At 35.8% G+C, this 16227-nt stretch overlaps 1 protein-coding gene across 1 annotated transcript; it reads right to left on the bottom strand.

The window, feature by feature from the left end:
• Window positions 1–513: 513 nt before the first annotated feature.
• On the bottom strand, window positions 514–2385 carry LOC109244455. The gene is made up of 2 exons (XM_019411553.1): window positions 1900–2385; window positions 514–1845 (listed from the first exon to the last, which is right to left on the bottom strand). Exons 1-2 carry the CDS (start codon window positions 2383–2385, stop codon window positions 514–516), a joined length of 1818 nt encoding a protein of 605 aa, XP_019267098.1.
• Between the last annotated feature and the right edge of the window lie 13842 nt (window positions 2386–16227).

The raw sequence follows: 16227 nt of genomic DNA, 5'->3' as shown, positions 1-16227 counted from the left end.
TCCATCCTTTTTGGGTACCAATAGGACGGGAACGGAGCAAGGGCTCATGCTCTCTCTCACAAAACCTTTCTCAAGCAACTCCTCAACTTGCCTTTGAAGCTCTTTTGTCTCTTCTGGATTACTCCTATAAGCAGGCCTATTTGGAATTTGTGCTCCAAGCACAAAGTCAATTTGGTGCTCAATGCCACGCAAAGGTGTTACACCTTTAGGGATATCCTCAGGGAAGATATCATCAAAATCCTGCAAAAGAGAAGAAACACTACTTGGCAAAGAAGAAGTTAGTGACTCAGAATTAATCAAAACTTCTTTGTAAGTAAGTAGTATAATAGGCAGCCCCTCTTTCCTTGCATTCAAACACTCTTTGGCTTTTATGTACAAACTCTCCTTTTTCTTTTTCTCTACCTCTTTCCGCTCACCAAAACTTTCTTTTTTATCACTCAAACCCTCTTTTACCACTTTGCCCAAGTTGCTGCCCTCTGTCTCTCTCTCTCTCTTGGCCATCTCTCTTTTTTTCTACCTCTTGGCCTTCTTTCTTTTCTTTTCCCTCAAGCTCATTTTTTTTCCTGCCCTTTGTTTTCCCATTATTTCTCTCAATCTCTTTTGATCCTCAAACACTTGAGAAGGACTTAAAGGTGCAAGAGTATACTTCTTGCCATTAAGCTCAAGAGAATATCTATTCTTTCTTCCATCATGAAAAACATTCCTATCATATTGCCATGAATGACCTAACAAGATGTGACAAGCTTGCATAGGAACCACATCACAAAGAACATCATCCACATACCTACCAACATTGAAGGAAATCATGCATTGTTTGTTGACTTTCAGTTCACCACTATCATTCAACCATTGGAGTCTATAGGGCTTAGGGTGTTTCATGCATGCAAGTTCTAACATGTTCACCAAGTGTGAACTCACCACATTAGCACAACTACCACTATCAATAATCATAGAACAAGTTTTCCCCTTTATTCCACACCTAGTATGAAATATATTCTCTCTTTGTTCTTCACTACTGATTCCTAAATTAATAGTCATAATCCTCCTAACTACCCCAACCAAACCATCATTGAAAGGTAACTCTACATCATCTTCACTCACACCTTCCTCTTCTTCCTCTTCCTCACTTTTTTCTCCCTCATATTCTCCATCTATAGTCCTCCTAATTACCCCAACCAAACCATCATTAGGAAGTTCTACATCATCTTCACTTACTCCTCTCTCTTCTTCCTCACTTTTTTCACTCTCATATCCTCCATCTTCTCTCAACAGAATATTTCTTCTATTTGGACATTCATGCATCATATGGCCTCTTCCATGACATTTATGACATTGAATGGAACTAGAAGGTTTAGAGGATCTAGAATTGAAAGCTTTACTTCCCTCTTTCTCATCAACTTTACCTTTCCCCTTGTCTTCTTGAGGTCTAGAAATCACTTCTTGTTTTGGCCATGGCTTCTTGGAATTGGTGTTTGGCCGACTTCTCCATGAGCTAGCTTGCTGCCTTCTTTTATTTTGCTTTTCTATTTTTACAGCCAAATTTACTAATTCATCTATAGTTACATATTGTTGTATCTCTACTACATCAGCTATTTCTCTATTTAAACCATTAAAAAATCTAGCCATAGTGGCCTCTTCTTCTTCCATACAATTAGCTTGGATCATAGAAATATCCTTAGCTTTAAAGTATTCATCAACAGTCATGGTTCCTTGCTTCAAGGTTTGAAGACGCAGTTGCAGGTCTCTTTGAAAGTGGGAAGGCACAAACCTCTTCCTCATGGCTCTCTTCATCTCGGTCCAAGTAGCAATGGATGGTTCTCCATCTTGTTGTCTGTCTCTTGTAAGCTTTTTTCACCAAATAGAAGCATAATCAAAAAATTCAACAACAACAAGCTTAACCTTCTTACCTTCAGAGTAGTGGTGACAGTCAAAGATGGCCTCAACTTTCCGCTCCCAGTCAAGGTACAAGTCTGGGTCTCTTGTGCCCTTGAAAGATGGCATCTTCATTTTTATGCTGCTAATATTATCATCTTCTACTCTACCTCGTTGTCCCCTCCTATCTCTTCCCACCCTATCTAGATTTACATCAAGATCATCAACAAAATCATCTATAGGGTTTTGTTGATTTACAATGGGGGCATGGGGTACATTTCTTCTATTAAGAGGCCTAGGATTATTTCGAGGTTGTACATCAGGTTGATTTCCCCTCCTAAGTGCAGCTATTGTCTCATTTTGTTCGACAATAGTATCCCTTATCTCTTGGAATTGCAAGTTCCATCCCTCGAATTGTTGATGCATAGCTTGTAGAGTGAAATCATTTCTTGCTCGGATTTCGGCTTCTTGGAGAGTCCTCTGTTTATCATCACTAGCACCTGTATGAGACATCTTTTTAAAATAATAATAATAATAGTTATCACTCAAACTTTGGCTCTTTCCCTCAATTGTTCTCACCCACTCTTGCCTTTTTCCCCTCAATTAACCTTTGGAAAATACCTTGTAGATTTATAATTAAGCCCAACTCGTATCAAAGCCCTTAGTAGTAAAACAAGGAAATTTGGGGCACTAAAGAAAGTGAAGAACTAATCCTAGAAAGAGTAGGATTTAGTTAAAACAAACCTCGAACAAAGAAAAGGATTTTTTTAGAACAAGATCAAAGGATTAGAAAAATTGATTTTTTTTATTCTTAAAGATCTAGGATCCCCTCTTCTTGTTTCCTTTCTTGATTTTGGAAACAAACACAAATACAATCTGATTTCTTGAAGAGCAAATATGTTTCTCACTTTTTTTTTGTTCAAGAAATCCCCAAGATTTATCAAGAACGGAATCTTGATACAACCGCTCTGATACAACACAAAGGTTGGGAGATCCAAGAACTTGAAGAAAATAAGTTGATGAAATGCGGAAGTAGTAAAGAAATGCAAGCGGATTAAGAAAAGCAAGAAAAATAAACTAGATATGTCGAAATTCAAGGAAAGGTCCAAGAACCCGAGATTATGTTAATCTAGATTTTGACAAGATCCTAATGACAACAAGTTGGTTATGAAACCAATTTCCTTCACTAGAGATAAGCTAATCAAGAACTAGATTCGGATCTTGACTTCTAGTTTGAATAACTTACGACAACAACTAGTAAAAGAGACTGGTCGCCTTCGAAGAATATCAAAAGAAACCAAAGATATCACAAGAAAGAAAAATTATCTTACTACCTTAAGCTATGAACTAGTTAGGGTTGCAAGATAAATCTTCAAAGTAAAGTTCACAAAGGTTCAAAGAACTCACAATAATAATATTAATCTTCAATAATCTCTTACAATGGAAGACAAGCACCCCTTTATATAGTAGTAAAGAAGGAGCTAGTCAAGACTTCAATAAATGAGAATTATATTCCCTAGAAGCATAGAAGACTACCCACACTAAGACCAATGTAGTCAACATACACATACACCAATGCAAGTCAACATAGATTAAAACAACTATTAAATATATATTTTAGAAACTATTTTTGGGCTTATTTGGGCTGCTGAAAATTCCTCTCTTTTGGGGCATATTTGGGCCTTATTCCATCTCCCCTTGGACTTTAGTTTGGGCCTCAAAATAGTTGTAAGACTTGGCCCAAAGATCCTCCTTGTGCTGGAGCTCTTCTTCTATTATAAGACACTTTTTAATTGCCAATTGAAGCCCATTAAGCTTGTTTTGAAATTTCTTTGTTTGAGACCTTGTCATGGGCCTTCTTGGAGCTTCTCCAGAGCTTCATCCTTCTCTTTTAATGATGTTGAGTTGCCATAAATGCTATCACGTAGCCCCCACATATAGAAGCACATATCCGCCACCTATGGGGACAATTCCCTCTTACAAGATTAGAAAGGAGACTCACCTCACTCCGAAGTTCCAAAACCGACTTCCAAGCCCTTCTAACGACTCAAATCGATGCACAACGCTCCAAAACTAGCCAATAAATGAGAAAATCCATAAATATATACTCTAATACTCACAACAATTCAATTTAGATAAATTCCTAACTCCGTTCGAAAAGTTGACAAAATCGCCCTCGGGCCCACGTGTCCGGATTCCGAAAAACTCATAAAATCCGACAACCCGTTCTGATACGAGTTCAACCATACCAATTTTACCAAATTCCGATAACAACTTGACCTCCAAATCTTGAATTTTCGTTCTTGTAAAGCTTTGAAAAAATCTTGTTTCTTCCATTTAAATCCGAAATAAATGATGAATATAACCATAGAATCATGATGTATAATTACTTTCGGACATAGAACACTTACCCCAATCCATATGATGAAAATCGCCTATAAAATCGCTTCAATCCGAGCTCCATAGCTCCAAATATGTTAAAAATGGCTGAAACCACGAAATATAACTTCTGCCCAGGTATTTACTCTTCACGATCGCGGAAAATGATTCGCAATCGCGAAGCACAACATTTATCAGCCCAAAATTTGCCCTTCGCGATCGCGAAGAACAAATGCCCAGCTCTTCCAGACAGTCTCTAGTATAATAGCCATAACTTTTTGTACAAAACTCCAAATTGCAAATGGTTTAACTTTTTGAAAACTAGACTCCAAGGAATACAATTTTCATGCTTTTCTCATCTCACGGATCCTTATAGATTACAAGATATAAGCTTCCAAAGTTAGTCTTATGCAACATAAATTTCTTCTTCGCAATTTCCAAACTCTTCCCGAATAGGCTGTAGTGTACCACTTATAACTTTTTTTACACAGCTCCAAATACCAAATGGTTTAATTTTCTGAAATCTAGACATAAAGGGCTACAACTTTCATTTTTAGATCATCTCCAAATTCCTTATAGATTGCGAGATACAAGCTTCCAAATTCGGGTCAGTGCAACAAAAACTTTCCTCTACGCGATCGCGGAAGGCCTTCCGCGATCGCGAATCACTGGTCATTTTCTCCCACTTTACTCATCGCTATCGCGACCAATACCCCGCGATCGCGTAGCATACTGCTGTAACCAAAAACCAGCAGCTAAAAATGGCCTAGAAATAATCCGAAATCACCCCGAAACTCACCCGAGCCCCTCGGGACCCCGTCCGAACATACTGACAAGTCTCAAAACGTATTACGAACTTAGTCGAGGCCTCAAATCACATCAAACAACGCTAAAAACACGAATCACACTCCAATTCGAGTCTAATGAAACTAAGAAATTCCAATTTCTACATTCGATGCCGAAACCTATCAAATCACGTCTGATTGACATTAAATTTTGCACACAAATCACATTCGATATTACGGACCTACTCCAACTTCCGAAATTGGATTCCGACCCCGATATCAAAAAGTCCACTTCCGGTCAAACTCCTCAAAAACTTTCAAATTTCTATCTTTAGCCAAATGACTCCAAAATGACCCACGGACCTCCGAATTCACTTCTGATCACGCTCCCAACACCAGAATCGCCATACGGAGCTATTCCCAGATTCGGAATCCCAAACGGACATTGATAACACTGGAATGCTCTTAAACCAAAACTCATGAAATTCTTCCAAAAATGCTAACTTCCACAATAGGTGCCGAAACGTTCCCGGGTCTTCCAAAACCCAATCCGGACATAAGCCCAAGTCCGAAATCATCATACGAACCTAGCTGGAACCTTCGAATCCCGATTCCGAGGTCGTTTACTCTAAAAATCTAATCTTTCAACTTTAAAGCTTCTGAAATGAGAATTCTCTTTCCAAATCAACTCCGAACTTCCCGAAATTCAATTCCGACAATACATACAAGTCATAATACCTGAAGTGAAGCTGCTCATGGCCTCAAACTGCTGAACGTCGCGCTAGAGCTCAAAACAGCCGGTCGGGTCGTTACATATGGTGTGTTTGGTATGAAGACATTTTCCCATGTTTGGTTGGCTTAAATGTTTTGGAAAACATTTTCCTTATGAACTCATTTTCCTCCAATTGGACGAAAATATTTTCCTTATCAAGAGAAAGAAAAACATTTTCCAAAACTCTTTCTCAACCTTCCCAATCCTCATCAACTCACCCCTCCCCCTTACTCCAAAAAAAGTTTATTTTATTTTTTTTTTTCAAATTTCAGTTTTTACGTTACCACCCACCCTACTACCCCTCTACCTCACCCCCTCACGCAAAAAAATTATTTTTTTATTGCAATTTCAAATTTCTGTTTTTTCGTTTTTCTGCACCACTCACACCTCAACTGCCCCCGCACAAAAAAAAAAATTTTACCTTTTTTTTTTGGTAATTTCATATTCTATTTTTTTCGTTTTTCTGCCCCCACCCCCCGAAAAAAATATTTTTTAATATATTTTTCAGTTTTATTTTTTTTATTTACCCGTTTAAAGGTTCAAAATTTTACAAGTTCTAAATTTATGAGTTCGGAAGTTTATGTGTTTGGAATTTTACGGGTTTAAAAATTATAAAGTTTACGGGTTAAAAATTCCGCGGTTTCGAAAGTTTATAGCGGTTCGTAAAGCTTATGAAAAATGTGAGGGTGAAGGTTGTTGGTTTGGAAGTTTACGGCTTCATGTTATTATATCTAAATTATTATTGAATACTCGAGAAGCATTATTTCTAATTTGCGTGCCAAATCACCGAAAAATGAATAAGATTACTACTTTTTTTCCAAGAAAAATATTTTCCTTGGAAAATATTTTCCACGGAAAACATTTTTTCGTTATACCAAGCACACCCCTATTGTCCTTGTAACTTTTGAGCTTGTTAGCTAAGTTCAGGACTCAGGATCTATTGTCCTTGAACTTTTGAACTGTAACTGTAAGTTCAGAGGAGCCTATTGTCCTTAACTTTTGGCTTGTTAGTCTAAGTTTCAGGACCAAGTGTTCTTAAGTTTGAGCTTGGGAACTCGAAGTTCAGGACCAAGTGTCTTTAACTTTTGAACTTATAACTGTAAGTTCAGGATCCATAAGCGTAGCAGAAAACCAAATTATTTGTACTTTCCACAAAAAAAATAAAAATAGTAATAATTGCAATTTTACATATAATATAAATCGTCAAATTTTACAACAGAAAGCTAATAACAAAAGAAATAACTAAAAAAATGAAAGACTACAGAACCTAACCAATCAAAAGAAAAAGAAAAAAAAAATAACGGCTTCTAAGATCACATTCGTAGTCCCCCTTTTTTTAAAAAAAAATGGATATCACGGCTAAGAATGTGATCTTAGAAGTATTATTGGTCACTAGTTTTAGAAGTATTATTGGAAAAAAAGGACTAAGATAGTGATCTATGGTCCGATTCATCGTGTTCTGACTGCAGTGTGCGCGACAAGAGGTGAGTTTGTATTATTGGTTACTGGTTTTCCTTCCAGCATTGTTCTCTCCCTAACATGAAAGAGGTAGAAGAAAGGAATAACACAGTCTTTTCATATTAAATTAAATAGACTAGTGGCTACTATTGCTAAGCATTAAAAATATTGTATAAAAAATAAATACACTTTTAAAAGTGGCTACCCCACACAATTTTTACCTTTTTTAAAAGACTTTTTCCTTCCTAATACCATATATGAAACCATTATCCAAAAAATGTGCATAGTTTCATATATTACCCGCCATGTTCATAGTTATTCTACAAAATATATACCATTCATTAAATACCAATTATTAGGATTGATTCCTTTCCTATAGGCGCGCTACAAATCTGAACATAATATTTCTTCAGATATTCCTATTTAGGCGCGCTACATTAATGGAAGTAAATATTCTTTCCAGATAATTTTCCACCAATTGACACTGCATTAAAAGCTTGAAAGCTTTGAATTCAAATTTGGGTTTTCAAAAATCATTATTTGTTTGGATTGGGTGTTGTTGAAAATAATCGGGAATATGGTTTGGAGTTTATATCTCAATTTTGAGGGGTTTTGGTGAAGATTAGACTTGGTTTTGACTGAATTTCAGATTGAAACTCGAAGAAGAAGAAGACATATTGCAGAAATTGTAGATTATTTGTATTCTGATTGTTGATGCTTTATTTTTTGTTTTCACAAATAAAAAACGGCTAAAAGTTCTACAAATCTTCTGAAAAAATGCAATTATGTCAAAAATCACAATTATGCTACAATTGAATGGGAATAGGGATATAAAAATTCAATGTACCCCGTTTGTAGATATTTTGTAGATAAATTGTAGATTATTTGCATTCTAATTGTAGATGCTTTGTTTTCTATTTTCACAAATCAAAAACGACTAAAACTTCTACAAATCTTCTGCAAAAAACAATCTACAATTTTTCTACAATTTATCTACAATTTCTGCAATATGTCTTCTTCTTCTTCTTCTTCTTCTTCGAGTTTCAATCTGAAATTCAGCCAAAACCAAGTCTAAATCTTCACCAAAACCCCTCAAAATTGAGATATAAACTCCAAAACATATTCTCAATTATTTACAACAACACCCAGTCAAAACAAATAATGATTTTTGAAAACCCAAATTTGAATTCTTTCGTATTCGGATCTCTTATCTCCGCAACATATCTACCCCATGGCCTTCTCCTTACGCCTAAGTATCTGCAATTGTTCTGTTGTTCCTCTGCATTTTGAGTACTACTTATATTGCTGCCATTCTTTCTTGGTTTTGTGCTCTTGTTGTTTGAAGAAATGGATGATTTGATGATATTCATATTCAAATTCATTAACGTGGGGGTGGGTTTGGGAGAGAGAAACGTGGGGGGTGTGGGGATTTGGAGGATTATACGGTAGCGTTAATTAAGGAGTGATATACGGTACATTAATTATACAGTTAAAGCACATTATGGTATAGAATTGGTAATTAGGTATACTAAATGTAATTAAATCAAACCTTAAACATTGATGGTAATATAGTTTCCTATGGAATAGGAATGTAAAAATTCCTTTTTTAAAACTGAACAGTCATGTCATGTGTCGACCTGCCTAAATTTGTTTGTGTCATTACAAGTTGGACTAAGATTAGTTGAGCAACGTGTTATATCCTAATTTGCTTAACGCAAAATCACTTAACTTCTCAATCTTTTTTTTTTTTTGGTTGTAATTTGTAGCTATACAATTTGCTAAGACATGATTCATTTTCAACAAGTAAAATTGTATCCTATAGTTTAAACTAACTGTTTGTCTTTTTTAATTCCTATTTTAATTTTAGCTAATAATGTAGTCCAAATTGATCCAATCTTTTGAATGTTTGATTTATTTATTTATTTATTAGCAAAAAGAATTTCCCCTGGTAGATTTTAGACTCGAGAAATGACCCCTCCATCCTCTTATATTTGCACGAACTATCCTTGATGAAGGAGAACATTTCCTTATTTGATCTCTGCAATCGACTTAGAGTTACATGTGAAAGTAAAAATATAGAAACCGAAGAAAAGTACGGTTTTTCTTCTTTCTTTTTCTTTTTGTGAAAGGCAAAAAAAAATATTGTTAATCACCACGAACAAAAAGAAAAGTACAGTTCTCGCTATCGAAAATATGATGTTGAATTTTCAAGGAGCCTTATTGGGTAGTGTGAATAATTTTCTAAAAATACTTTTTGTACTTTTTAGGTGGATAAATTTAGAAGAAAATCAAGAATAGTCTTTTGTATTTCCTAGATGATAAAATAAACTTATCAAGAAGGTGATTCTTGATGATCTTCTGTAAAGGAACACCCAAACCAATAGCAAGAGTAATGAAGGCATTATTACATTTCAGCAAAGTAACAGGGCTTTGCCAACATGGATAATAGCCTGTTTCGCCAAGCTTCTTTTTTTTTTTTTTGGGGGGGCCTAAAAGTATTTTTTTAGCCAAAAATTGAGGTGTTTGACCAAGCTTTTAGAAGGAAAAAAAGTGCTTCTGAGAAGAAGCAGAAGCAGTTTTTGAGAAGCAAAAAAAAGTAGCTTCTCTCCAAAAGCACTTTTGAGAAAAATACACTTAGAAGCAGTTTTCAAAAGCTTGGCCGAACACTAATTACTGCTCAAAAGTGCTTTTTAAATTAATTAGCCAAACACAAACTGCTTCTCACCAAAAGTACTTATGAGAAAAGCACTTTTCAAAAGCTAATTTTAGAAGCCTGACCAAACAAGCTATAAGTCAAGTATTTTTGTGGCTGGAGTGGATGATCAAACGAAGGATACACTGGTGAAAACATAGTGGTTTCATGCTAGGAACATTCCCTATAAGATATGTGGGATTGCCTCTATCATCTAAAAAGTGGAATAAGATGGAGTGTCATCAACTAATTGATAAGATCACTACTAGAATCAACACTGTCTACTCCAAACAATTATCCTTGTTGGGAGATTACAGGTAGTTACTGCAGTCTTGTTCTCATTACACAACTTCTGGGGATCGGCATTTATACTTCCACAAAGTGTATTGAAGGAGGTTGACAAGAAATGCATAGAGTACATATGGGGTAGTACTGAAGGCAAGAGAAGATATCACCTATAGCCTGGGGGAAAATTTGTTGTCCAAAGAAATGTGGTGGTTTAAATATCAAAGGAAGCAGAATGTGGAACATTGCATCGGTTGGAAAATTGTTTGGGCAGTTAGCAAACAAAGAAGATTCACTATGGGCGAAATGGGTGCATGAGACTTATATGAGGAACAATAATGAGACTTATATGAGGAACAATAGGCAGGAATTTAGATTCCGGAAGGTGATGTGCAGCAGACACTTAGTAGAATCAAGAACAAACATTGACATCAATTCAAAAAAGAGATTGCAGCAGGAATTTGGAGTGCAGGAATATACCACATTTGGAAAGCTAAAAATTAAAAATTGTTTAGGGGATCCAATGTAAATATAGACATGGCAGTAGTACAGATAAAGAAGAATTTTATAGATAGAATAGAACCTGTCAGGATGACAAAGAAAGCACGTTGTTGTCATGGACTACTTCAGAAAATTCTTGTATAGCTTAGCTCTGTTGGAGGCCTATATTTCATAGTACCCTTTGAGGAAGGTGGCTATGGAATTTTAGGTGCTTTGTAGGTATATTGATTTTGTTTGTTGTTAATGGTAATATTTACATTGTCACAAAAAAAAAAAAAAGTGATTCTATATAACTATCTTTTGGATACTTACAAATATTCCATTTGTGATATTGTATCTTTTGGATACTTATAAATATTCCATTTGTGATATTGTAATGCACGGGTAGAGTTTCAATATATTATGAAGTAAGCTTATAATCCATTTCTCTTTTCCATCATCTTTGTAGCCTTATGATATTATGAACAACTCATTTTGTATTCCAACACTCAAATCGTAAGAGAAAGTGGAATTCGCAAAAAAATCATTCAATATTGTGAGGTGTAACTTTTGGTATTAACGATTTTGTTTTAGTGTCATATTCTATATGAGATTTTCTAAAATATAATACCTTATAGTTTTAGGATGCATTAGCAATCCAAAAACTTTATATTTAAGATTATTTGTGACATTAGTACTCCCTTACTTCAATGCCATATTCCAATTGAATTTCTTCACATTCTAATACCCTATGGTTTTGGAATGCATTGGCAATTCCTTAACCAATATTCCTTGACATTGATACTTTAACTTTTAGTGTCATATTCCACTTGTAAATCTCTAAAGATATAACTTTTAGGGTTTTAGAATGATTTGGCTAATCCCAAAACCTTATTAAATCTAAAAAAATCGTCATGACATTAAATTGTCCTTTAATTTATTTTGGTTAGCCATTATAAAGCATTAATCACAACAATAACAAAATCCAAAATAACACTTATAAGAATTGCATAACCATAAAATGAAATGTGCATGAAAGAAGCCAAATTGTGGTTACTGCATAACACACCAATATTTTAAGATTGATACCTTGGCTCTTTAATGGCCCAACAGCCTTTTCTAAATGGTTCGCAATTTAAAATAGCTCAGCAACACATATTCATGGCCATTGATAAAGTTTACGGCTCTTAATAAAGTAAGAAGCTTAAACTCAAATTAAATACAAACTAGCAAATTACAATTTGATAATCCATCTTATATGGTCCTAAGATTAATGAATACTTAGCCATAATTCAATAAACAAATAAAAAAACTTAGGCATAATACATAAACAAGCCCTTAAACTTGGCCTCGGCTGACAAGTACAGGACAAGTTTCCTTGGCTACAACGTTTTATTGTTTTGTAAAAGTTGGTATCTTGAAAACAAAGAATTTAAACATAGACCATGTTACAGTAAGTCCAAACATAACTTATTTATGCTTCTTGGTGCTTGTTAATGCCTTAGTTAAGGAGCGCTTTTATCCTTCACGTGGGACTTTTCGGTGTGAATCCTTATTTAGTAAGGCTCCGATGCGAATATCAAATGCAGGAAAAAAACTTAAAACTATCATTTTTGTCATCCAACAACAAATATAAAGATGTCAAAGAAAGTTTCAAGAAACTGTCAGTGCATAGAAGTATTTCATTAGATCTCATGAAGCGCAGGAGATTTGAGCATCTTTTTGCTAAAATATTTAAACAAATCAATGAGGATAGAGAATTAGCCGATAGCGAACCAAAGAGATTCATCTTTCTCCGCACTCAATATTTTTTAAACCCAATGTACAAGTTCCAGCGGCAACAAGCAATTCCATTAAAACTCTAAGCAGATACCTTGTTATGCACAATGTTGGCTACGATACCACATTGTCAGAATTTTATAGACCGAACATGCATATGCATTTAATCATTAGGGAGAAAGTCCAACATTGTCCCTGTGTTTTCTGATGTTTTATATTTCAATACCACATAAGAGGGGTGATTTGTGTGGTGTTCAATTTTTCGCGTGCACAAATTATAGAATGATCTGGTTCATCTATGTGTTCCTGATACTACTGTTGCGGAATAATAAAAGCAAAAAGTAAAGAACACAAGGATTTTTACATGGAAAACACCCGGCTCAAAAGGTGAAAAAACCACGACCTACTACCCAGTAGGATTTTCTCCAAACACTTCACTACAACACTGAGCCAACAACAAAGTTTACAAACTCTTGCAAACCTAAGGATTAACTCTAACCCTTATAGCAACCAGCCACAGGCTGTTGCGACTGCTTCAAGTTAACTCTAACTTGAACAATACAACTCGAGTTTACAACCTCTTGCAAACCTAAGGATTAACTCTAACCCTTATAGTAACACACCACAAGTTGTTGCGACTACTTCAAGTTAACTCTAACTTGAAGATACAACTTAAGTACCTAGTACATTTGCTTCTAAGAAAGCTGAAAGGTACGACTCAAAACGCCTACTACACTTTGTACTAGAAATAAAGAAAGACACATAAAACTCTTTATGGAGCTGGTTCTTCAATCTGGTTCGTATAGCTTCAGGATCACACTTTTAAAACTCACAGGAATTGCTCACAAGATGCCTTGCTAGTTTGCTCTCAATTCTTGCTTAACTTCAGTATGTGCGCAACACCTGTAAAAGAGAAGACAACTGATATATATAGAGTTAGTAAATAAAGATTAACTAGAAGTCTAATGCTTTACTCTTCCTTGGTGGAAGAGTTCTAGTCAACTTCAACTTCTAACTCTTCCCTTATCTTGGATAGAGTTCTCTTCAAGTATCTTGGATGGACCAAAAACTTGTTGGTCCCAAACGCACACGCAAGTATACGTGGTCGATAAGTAATATAATGATAAGTTGAGTGTCGAACCCACAGAGACTTGTGTAAACTACTCACGGAATTACTCAAATTGCTATTCAATCTAGCTAAAATCAAAATCCAATGATATGATTATATTATACTACGATTCTAAGTAAAACTAAATTATCAAGTAACGAATTGATTGTTGTGTATTCAGTAGAGACAAGTTTCCCAGGGTTGTGATCGATTCACCATCGTATTGTGTTCTAATTAACTCTCCCTTTCATATAATTCACCCATGGTTGCTAATTAATCGATAAATGCTCTCATAGCCTTCTCCCGAAGTACTACTCACCTATTCTCAATAGATTAACGTCTATATTCCTATGGAATCAACCTATTAAGAATGCATTAAGATTACGATATTTAATTAAGCACGGTGACTAGGTATATTCCTATCCTAACCACAAATCCGCTCCCCCTAAGGGTTAAGATCATGCTCACTTTAATTCTTCTCTAATCTAAACATGGCTTTCCCAAGCATAGCATAGATAGTAAATAGAACCTCACTGTTGGCCAGACAATTAAGCAATTAAATACAGAATTGAAGAAACAACCATATAGTGGTGAATTATAATCGAGGTCAAGCTAATATCGAACTACAATATTCATGGCTAAATCATAACCCTAGAACAATGGGTGTTTAGCCACTCATACTCATGTTCATCACAATAGGGTTCAAATTCATCACAATTAGCAAAAACAAAGAGAAGAAAAGAAGAAACTGATGGTTAAATCTCCTCCTTGCCTCTTGCCTCTCTATTTCTCCCTCTAGACTATGAAAAACTTGATAAATAATCCTTGGGCGAGCTTGACTTTATATAGGTTAAGTGGGGTTTCCTCCAGATTTCCAATTATACCCTTGGCAAACAATTTTCGGAATTCGGACTAGCGCGGTCACGCATATGGGCGCGCATCTGACTGCGCTAGTAAGCCAACCTTCTATTCTGGACGCGCTACAATATGCGCGGGCGCGCACCTGGGCGCGCTAGCCCAGCATTTTACTTCCTTGATTTTTCTCCTCGTCTTCGTTCGTCCTTAGCTCCGAGGGGTCGTTTTTGCTCTAAAGTAGTTCCAATCACCTCCTTAAGGCATCACATAGGCTCCTCATCCTGCAATGTATATGATTCACAATTAGAGCACATTTTTAATCAATTAACCACATTATAACATCGGAACATAATCAAACGGGAGCATAAATAATCGCTAAATTACCTAAATTCAGCCTCTTATCAACACCCCACACTTAATTCATTGCTAGTCCTCGAGCAATCACCCTAAACTTTCTAGAGGTTCCTTCACTCAACCCTATCCCCTAACGCATTACACTCAGAACAATTCACATACATTACACCTATCAGTGAACAATCCTAGCCTCACAAGTCAACTCTCAAGTGCCATGCAATATTCATACTTCCTCAAAGTACTCTACACAGAAGTCAAGACTTGCCTCTCTTTCATAAATCACATGCCCTCACAATCACAGTAAGGGGAATAAAATCAATCCGCACATTTGAGTCTCATGCTCACATATATTAAAAGAAATCGCTCACCCTCACAAAAGAAGTCACATGCATGCAATTGGTACCATAAGCTTGCCCTTAACGTAAATCTCTACTAATGTAGGCTCACTCGATCTAAAATCAACTAGGACTTTTTCATGGTTGTAATGTGGGCTAAGGGACGGGTAGGATATATTTAGGAATAGTGGTTCACCCTCCTAAGCACTTTAACACATCACATAATCACTCTGAGCGCACATTCTTCAATCCCACTTCAATTTCACAACTAAAATCGCTCCCAACAATGTTTCCTCTTTCTTTAAGCACCACTTTAATTTATACCCCACTAGCAAGAACAAGCCAACACTGTATTCATCTCTCAATATTTTCAGATTATTCTTCTTCCCCCCCCCCCCCCCCCCCGTTTTTTTTTCTTTTCAAAATTTTTCAAAATTTTTTCCAATTTCTGCTAGTGGTGTATTATTCTACAAAACAAGTGCACCTTTCTTCCTTTTATTGGTTTCACTCAAAAGCCACCCCTACACTTAGTTCCTTCTTACTTCTTTTAGCGTTCATCTCACAATTAAAGTGCTCTAAGAGGTAAAAGGGATCAAACAATGTCAACTAAGAACAAAAAGGGTATAGGCTTGTAATGTGGGTACCAAATAAAAGTCTATAGGCTCAAAAGGGTTGACTAGGGATAGATTTTATTTGTGGTAAGCAATTAAGCCCAAAAAGATCAAAGGAAGCCTAAAATCACTTTTCAAACCGAGCATCACCTAAAATTTTGCTTCGACTCACATACCGGGCAAGTTCTAAACACAAGTACAATACATGGACTACACAACACCTCACCACACTTGGCATATGATTCATTCCAGATCAGCTCATCAAGACGCTCCATTACGAGCATTCAATTGAGTAACAAACATACAGATTAAGGCACTTTAGTGAGATTCAACAAATAAGACTAAGCGTTGCACTCTAGGGTCTATTGTGCAGGTGTGTCAACGCTATGGTTCTCTCTTGATTTTCTAGCTCGTAGCCCATTAACCTACTCTACAAATCAAAAAGAAAACAAAATAAAAGAA

Source organism: Nicotiana attenuata, unplaced genomic scaffold (assembly GCF_001879085.1).
Source record: "Nicotiana attenuata strain UT unplaced genomic scaffold, NIATTr2, whole genome shotgun sequence".
Classification (NCBI taxonomy): Eukaryota; Viridiplantae; Streptophyta; class Magnoliopsida; order Solanales; family Solanaceae; genus Nicotiana; species Nicotiana attenuata.
Note: the sequence above shows the minus strand (reverse complement) of the source record. Positions and strands in the feature narration are given on the sequence as shown.